General features: G+C 41.2%; 1 protein-coding gene across 1 annotated transcript; it reads left to right on the plus strand.

Moving 5' to 3' along the window:
- The first annotated feature begins 773 nt into the window (after window positions 1-773).
- On the plus strand, window positions 774-4,614 carry si:dkey-12e7.4 (uncharacterized protein LOC558132 homolog). The gene is made up of 6 exons (XM_042111231.1): window positions 774-1,025; window positions 1,467-1,518; window positions 1,606-1,793; window positions 3,114-3,272; window positions 3,444-3,554; window positions 4,162-4,614. Exons 1-6 carry the CDS (start codon window positions 879-881, stop codon window positions 4,273-4,275), a joined length of 771 nt encoding a protein of 256 aa, XP_041967165.1. The 5' UTR covers window positions 774-878; the 3' UTR covers window positions 4,276-4,614.
- The last annotated feature ends 4,336 nt before the right edge of the window (window positions 4,615-8,950 follow it).

The raw sequence follows: 8,950 nt of genomic DNA on the forward strand, positions 1-8,950 counted from the left end.
CCATCATTTTTCAACAGTAGGACCCCAAATAAAGCAGATAAAACAAAAAAATCAATTTTAGCAAAAAAATCCTACAGACCATTATTTCATGACAATTCGTACCCCGTGAAAATGTGATCATTATTAGTAGTCGTGTGTGGTCAGTATCCTGGCCAAGGTGAGAAAGCGCCCTCCGGGGGGGCAAAACGAGGTCAGAAAATTTGCATCCCGTCATTTTTCAACAGTAGGACCCCAAATACAGCAAAAAAAAAAAAAAAAAAAATCCATTTTAGCAAAAAAATCCTACGGAAATACAATCCGTAGGCCTACCACACTGTGCGCCATGCGGTGTCCGATTTTTTTAAAACATTCAGAACATGTTTGATGATGGTGCAGGTTAGGCCCTACTGTCCAATGTAATCATACCAGAGGTGTTAAATGGTTCCTAGAGTATTGATGAGTGTACATATTGTGAATGTGGATAATACAATGTGATTTTTGAATGTTAAAAGTTGCAATTGGTGAATAAACTCTTGAGAGGTGGATAAACTATTTCTGAAATATCAGAGGTGGATAAACTGCGTTTACTTGTGTTTAGCCTCCACTACATCCCTGCCGCTAACAGTGCTTTTAGATATTCCAGGGCCCTGAGTAGCTCGAGGAAGAACAAACGTTGTAATATATGTATTGTACGTGAAGTAAACAGAGCCGACGATTAGTGGTTCTTATTACTTCCTTCAGAGCCCCTTATTAGACATTCTCTGCTTCCTTGTAGTCTGCGAATGCGCATTGCGCAGGCACGGGGTGCTCGATCCTGTATCATGTGACAGGTAGTGACCCACTTCAGTCGTTACAGTAATTCACTCAGAAGTGTTAGAAAGACGGACAAAGGCCACATCATGAGCGGTGCATTTAAAAACTGTCGAACGATAATGATAACGGGAGCAAGCCGCGGCCTCGGTTTGCAAATGGTAGAGACTCTGGTTTCTGGAAACTTCTCTCCTGGAAAAATTATAGCAACCGCCCGTAATCCAGCCGGAGCCCAGGTATGTCATGTCATTTTCATTTTCGATTAAAGGCTGAGTTAATAATTATTTGAAGGCGCGCTCCTTGAACCAGCCAGAAAAACATTTCTTCCCATTTCATCGGTCTTCTTCGTACGTAAGGTCCATCAGCGCCCGTCCTCTCCGTGATCTATACAGGTGTAGCCTACAACTAGTGACCACTGTAGCAGAAGCCCCTCAGGGGCATGCTGCTGGGTCTACACTTGTTTTAGCCTACTGAATAGACTACGTACTGTAGATGTATGTGAGACAGGCACCTACTTGCATTTGTGTATGTTGTGATCAGCAATGAAATTACATTTTCAGTGATCAGCACGCTCATGACATTCAGTCTAGTAGGCTAGGCTTACTGTATGTCAAATTGCACATTGTAGGCTAGTTGCAGACAGTGTTGTTAATCTATACTCATTAAACCTTACACAGGAATTGCAAAGTTTGGCTGGAAAATATCCCAGTATTCACATTATCACTCTTGGTAAGTTGTGTATTTGTCAGTAGGCTACTTACATTACAGTGTTTTGTCTTATTTACCATGACCAATGACATAACACTCTTGTAATAGATGTAGTAAACCAGGAGAGTATAGAGAGAGCAGCGCAAGAGGTTGACCAGTTGGTGCAAGAAGATGGACTGAATTGTTTGATCAACAATGCTGGCATCAATGTAGTGGCCAACTTTGAGACGGTTACTGCTGAGAAAATGTTGGATAACTTCCACACCAACTCGGTGGCCCCATTGATGATCACCAAGGTTTGTGTCTCTGGTCCTTAATAGTAGGATGATCTTGTTTTATACTCTAACTCTGACTTGTTATAGTTATACTCTAACTTAACTGAAAATGCTGACCTTTTAGTGGGATTGAGTGTCATTTAACCAAAGTCCTTTTAGGCAAGTCGGCGGTCATATTGCAACGCTTTTTGGGCACTCTTTGGGCATCCTTTTCGGCAGAAATGCGCATGCACAAGGCTTCACGACACCAATCTTGCTCCAGTGGCGAGTTCACAACACATGATTGGCACGATGTCTTCACAACACACCATATGATTGGCTCAATGTATTCACATCACACCACATGATTGGCTCAATGTATTCACATGACAACGTTTGGGATATGTGTAGACAATTGGCGTTACAAACTAGACCCATGCATTTCTATGGAGGATTTTTTGAGTGCTGTGTCTCCTCATTAGAAAGTCTCTGATTTAACTTATCCCAAATATGAAGCTGCCCATGAGATCTCCTAATTTTTGATTATTAAGCCAGCCACCTTTGTAACCTTGCTATGTACAACCCCGTTTCCGTAAGAATGTGGGCACTGTGTAAAATGTACATACAGTAAAACAGAATGCCATGATTTGCAAATCATGTAAACCCTATAGACAACATATCAATTGTTGAAACAGATAAATGTTATAGTTATTTGGAAAATATATGTTCATTTTGAATTTGATGCCAATGACACGTCTGAAAAAAGTTGGGATAGGAGCATGTTGACCATTGTGTTGCTTCACCCTTCTTTTACAACAGTCTGTCAATGTTTGGGAACTGAAATAATGTCCCATTCCTGCCCCAAATAGGGTTTCAGCTGCTTAGTAGTCTGGTGTCTTCCTAAGTACAGCATGTTCTTAATTCCATGATGCACCCAGTGTGTCTGGTCTAGACGGTGTTGTTACATATGCAGTTTGACATGCTTTTCCAGAAATATTCAAGGTCTTCCCTGACAAAGGCGTCTGGCGCAGCATGTTACTCAAAATCTGTATTCAGCATTAATTTAGCCTTTCCAGATGTGCAGATTACCACATTCTGTTTTTATTTACATTTTACACATCCCAGCTTTTTTCAAAATGGGGTTGTATTGTATAATGTCCATTCTAGGTTGAGCCCTTCTGTTTTCTATGTGGGAGTTTGCAGATAAGTAAATTGAGGTCAACTGGATATTCTTTTAGACATATTCTTCACATTGCTGAAACTGGACAGTGCTCTGCAAAGTGGCTGTTTCATGTAGTAGGTGTGTGGTGTAGCCCTGCCTCCACAGTCATACTTGGTGGCGTGGTTTGATCTGTGTCCCAGGCTTTCCTTCCTCTACTGAGGCGAGCTGCTGCCAAGGGCACAGGCATGGGCATTCACAGATCTGCGGTCATCAACATCACCTCACTACTGGGCTCCGTGGAACTCAACTGGGGCGACCGTGGCAACACCTTCAAGTGGTACCCCTACAGGACATCAAAGGTACACCTCAGTGTGTGTGTGTGTATGTGTGTGTTTGTGTGTATGTCTGTGTGTGTGAGTGAGAGAGAGAATGAGTACCGGTAAGTGTTCCACTACTATGGATTACTGCCTTTGATTGTATGTGCATTAGCATATGTGGTACCTAATCTAACACATGCTCTCTTGCATTAGAGTGCACTGAACATGGTGACCCGGTGTATGGCAGTGGACCTGGAGGATGATGGGATTCTGTGCATGGCGTTGCATCCTGGCTGGGTCCGCACAGATATGGGTGGGCAAGAGGTGAGCAGTCCTTTAATGGCCACGGATATCAATATGTGATCAATAAACTTAGAAAGCTATCACTTATGTTGATTGATCAGTTTGTATAATATATATGTAGTTAAGTAATACAGTATTTCTTTCATATGGAGTGCTTCAATTGACTGTATGCCACGGAGGGCTCTCAGCCAGCACATACAACAGGTATATTTCTGGTGGAGCGTCAGCTGTGTTGTAGTGGTTATTGTTTTAATCTGTCACCTCTTTTTTAGACAAGTGATGTCGCATAAAGATGTGTCTTCTCCCCGTAAATATTGTGTGATTTAAAAGCGCCGGTTGGCTGATGCACCCTAGTGAATGAGCACATTAAAATGCTGAAGGGTTTATGTGTCAGAGTTGAATAAAGAGTTGCCCTGTTGGGCATGAACAAGTTACTCAGTGTCTGAGTGAACACGAAAGGAGCAGAACATAACAGAAGATGCTGTTACAACCCAGCTGATGCTCCTCCGGAAATATATGAGCTGATTAGTCTAATGTAGCTTTGTGTAAACTAGTCAGAAGTCAGAATGTCAGCAGATAGTAGGAAGTCTGGTAAATGTTGCCTTTGTGTTTGTATGTTTGTTTGTAGGCCCCACTGAGTACAGAGGAGAGTATCTCATCAGTGCTGTCCGTGATTGGAGAGTTGACTGCAAAGGATCATGGGTCATTTCTACACTACACAGGGGAGACATTACCATGGTGATCTAGAGAAAATAGGTTTACATATTGTAGGATATTTATGCTATGCGTTGCTTTTGTACTCTTAGTTGCAGGAGTTTGTTAAGAGTGTCATGTTTTGATCTGGATCAGATTTACATGTATAGAGTTCTTGGGAATGAAGGAAATTGTAGATAAGTATGAATCCAGTGGGATTCCTAGAAATCATGTTTGGTGCAGTAAAGATGCGCTTGTATTGCATAATCCTCCATTAAAACATATTTATGTTTTCATATTTTGAAGGTTCAGCATCTCAAAACCAAACAAAATGTTATGTAACTAGATGTACCGCATAGCGGTACAAAATATGACCGCCGCTCAGTCCTGTACATCCGTTCCGCGAAAATAAATCACACTTCAATTTGTCTCCATATTTTACTCCATCCCCCACTCTTGAAACTTTTGTGTATGCTTGTTTGGCATGCCTGAGTGTGTGTGTGCGGCTGCACAGAAAGTAGCCTACTGGTGCTGAAAAGGTGAATAGATTGTAGAATAGCCAAAGATGTAGCATTGTTATAAAACCTTTAAAATCTCTAAACAATCACAAGTAGGGCAGTTCATCACAGTTCATCCATTGCAACTGGATTGATGAAAGGTCACTTACACCTGTAGGCTACATTGTATTTGGGAAAAGCAAAAGGTATCAGCATAATGTTATTTATTTATTTATTTTTTATGTATTTATAAACAAAAACATCTCTGTCAGTTCCATGCCGTTTTCAACAGCTATCAAAAACAAAGGTCATTTTTGGATGGATGGATTTTTTGTGAATGTTTCTTCTTCTACATAAGATTTTAGTCATCTTTAGTTCATGTCATACTTTATTGTCAATGCACAAATTAAGTAACAGTAGTCTGAAACGTTATTGTTAATGCACAAATTAAGTAACAGTAGCCTAGTCTGAAACGAAATGCAGTTTTACATCTAACCAGTGGTGCAAATAACTGACATGTCCAAATGGGCCTTGATGAAATGCGTCGCTAGACTGTTCATACACATTTTAACGGGCCAAAGTTGAAGAGCTTTTGTCCGTTATTGTTCGTGCAAATATAGGCTGATTCATGTTCCCTTGCATTGTTTAACTGAGGTCCATGGCTAGTCTGGCTTTCATCAGACCAAGCTCAATCTTTTAAGAAATCAAAAAATAAATAGCGGGCAGATCAGGCTGGGTTCACCCAGCCTAGTCCATAGGCACCCGATATTGTTTAATTTTCCGATTGAGATATACACGCTCTGGCTATTCTAAATGCAAAAATGCATCAGGGAGTTATGACAAAACGGTAACTAACAAACTAGATCCTAATAGAAAGCTGTTAGCTTCCATAAGCTACAGGTAGGATTATAAGGTAGGCCTATTTACAACATAAATTGTCAATAGGCTATGCTGGCGACACAAATAAAATCTCCTTTGGAAACCAATGGCTTACGCCTTACAGTATCAAGCGGACTTAAACTGTCATATCGTGGCGAAAAGTTGTAATAACATTCACGCAGCTCCATGAGTCAAGGAAAGCGCGAATGAAGTAGCCACTTCTAAATGGGACCCACTACACAGTAGCTTAAGGTGTTTTGCTAAAGCAGCCATAATGAAATGAAGGTGTCATTGTTTGGATACTTCACACACACGTGCTTTTTAATTTCACAGACTACAACTACCAAGCTGTAATCAAAGCACATCGATTCCCCTCTCACACCCTGCACGCACTTAAAACAAAATAAACAGGCGTCTCAGTCTCACGCATGTATAGGCAAAACTGTATCAGACCGGTGTAACGTTGGTAAATCTTCCATTGCACAGAATGATTTTGTAGCACGTGCAATAAATGACAGTCGAAAGATACAAACAGTGCTGCTATACATTTGCTTGGTATAACCGCATTTATAGTTTTCTACAAATGCAATCAATCAAATGCCTCCATCACTCAACCAACGCTAACGGTAACATTACCTAGGTCCTTATTGATATTACAAGATTAACGTACCTGCAGTAAAAACCAAGCATGTCCGATAAACATCCTCAGATTTATTTCGGCTTCAAGAAGAAATGGGAATTACACTTCATGTGAACATCGTCCTATCCTTATTAGATGTTCGCTGCGGTAAATTAGTCCTTGTAGGAAGCGTCCATTGTTTTTTCCAACCCACTTTTAACTTCCAACAAAATTACGTCTCACTGCAACGATGCGCCATCTAGTGGACAAACGACTACTTCTCGCCAACACTGAAAATGCAGCCATGATGATGATGATGAATATTTATTTTGGCTTTCTTTTAATCCTACTGAATTTGTAATTATGTATCGGCCATTCTAATACCGATAGTATGTGGGTGCCTGTGTGTGTGCATGTGTATATGTGTGCACCGCCATTTACAGGCCAATGAGTGTACAGTCACTAAATGGACACATAACCTAATTTTTTTAGACCCCCCCATGGATGAAATTCTACGAAACTTGGCATACCCCCAGAGAATGCCAGGTCAATCATACACATAACATTTGGTGCAGTTCTGAACATCTTAACTGAAGATAGGGGCGATTAAAGCAGAATAATATTGCATTTTCATTTTTTACCGGGGGTGCAAATCACAAATGAGCCAGGTTGATGTGGGCCCTTGAGACCAACATACCATAAAAGATTCTTCATCCTCAGTGCCACGGTTCAGGTAGTTATTTAGGAAAAACTGTTTTTTTTTTTGCGGTTTAGGGGGCCCAGCACGAGGGGGGGGGTGGTGGTGGTCCCCGGGGACGAAATGAATTTTTTCCGTAAAAGTCTAGTGGGGCTACATACCCACCAAATTTCATGTACCCCGGTGGTTTGGTGTCCCGGGTATCAATGACCAAAAATTCAGGGAGTAGATGACGGGAAAAATTCTTGAATTGTGTGCATGTGTGCGTGTACAAATTTATGTATATGTGTGTGGGTGTGTGTGTGTGTATGTGCATGCTTGTGTGTTTGCCTGCGTATGTGTGTTTGTGCATGTGCATGCATGCGTACATATGTCTACTGTGTGAGTATGTGTCATACGTATGATTACTGTAAATGTATGTGTGTGCGTGTGTATCTGTTTATGCACATGTGTGCACATGGAATGGGTTAACATGACCCCTGGAGGCAAACATACGGAAAAAATTGGTCATCCTAGGCCCTACAGTTCTCAAGATATTCACAGAGAACTGTGTCTGCCCTACCCTCCTTTCGGGGGGTCCAGTCCAGCGGGGGGGGGCTACAGATCAAAACGAAGAATGACGGTTCCATGCTATCCATGTGGGGGTACATGCCCACCAAGTTTCGTGTACCCCGGTCTTTCAGTGTCCCGGGAATCCTTGTTGGTGTACGTCACTAAATGTACACATAAATTATTTTATTGTAAGGCCCCCCATGAACGAAAGTACTCAACTTGGCATGCATTCGGAGGGTGTCATAATGATCCTACACTTTTAATTTCGTGCAGTTTTGACCTTGTCAGCCAGAGATATTGTGATGAAAACACCACATTTTTTGCTTTTTAATTTTTAACTAGGTGGCGCTATACATGAAATAAGTGGTAATGGGATGGGTTGACATGCCTCCTTAAGACCAACATACATAAAAAAGGTGGACCTCCTAGGCCCTACGGTTCTCGAGATATTCACAGAAAACTGTCTCCGGCCACCTACAGGCCAGTTGGTGTATAGTAACATAAATTAATTTATTGTGTGGCCCCCCATGAACGGAATTCCACGAAACTTGGCGTGCATACAGAGGGTGTCATAATGATCCTACACTTCCAATTTCGTGCAGACTATGTTAGGTCACAGATACCTTCAATTACAACACCTCATTTTTACTTTTTTGTGTTTAACTAGGTGGCGCTATACATGAAATGAGTGGTTATGGAATGGGTTGACATGGCCCCTTGAGATCAACATACAAAAAAAAAATGGTCCTCCTAAACCCTACGGTTTTCGAGATATTCACAGAAAACTGTGTCTGCCCTACCCTCCTTTCGGGAGGTCCAGTCCAGCGGGGGGGCTACAGATCAAAACGAAAAACGATGGTTCCATGCTATCCATGTGGGGTTACATGCCCACCAAGTTTCGTGTACCCCGGTCTTTCAGTGTCCCGGGACTCATTGACGGAAATTTGGGCATGCGAAAAAGAAAAGAAAAAGAAAAAATAAATAAATAAAGAAATAAAGAAAAAATAAATAAATAAATAAATAAATCTGACTAAACCTATATGACCGCCGCTTCGCTGCGCGGCGGTCATAATAATGCTAAAGGATATTTATAACCTTTGTATGAGGAGGAAGTCTTTATAGTTTGAACAACTGTGTAATATATATGTTGGATTGTATTATTCCAGATATGGAACTATGTGTCGTTGAACAATAAAGTGTTTGTTGCTCGGTATGGGAATAGAAACATTTCATGTATTTGTTTCTGCTCAGTGCACTGACACACCAGGTGACTAGTGTTGAATGACCTGTGCGCTGAATGAATGTTTGTCTTGAAGAATGAGGAAGAAGGAAACAATAAAAAAATATAACCGCAAGCGGTGATTTACGGGGTCCGAGCAAGATCCGAGGTAGCATAGCTTTTTAGTTTTACATATGCTTTGATTGTTTGGGCCCAATTGTTCAAAAGAAACGTGATCGGATTTCGATTATCGGATTTCAG

Source organism: Alosa sapidissima, chromosome 11 (assembly GCF_018492685.1).
Source record: "Alosa sapidissima isolate fAloSap1 chromosome 11, fAloSap1.pri, whole genome shotgun sequence".
NCBI classification, from domain to species: Eukaryota; Metazoa; Chordata; class Actinopteri; order Clupeiformes; family Clupeidae; genus Alosa; species Alosa sapidissima.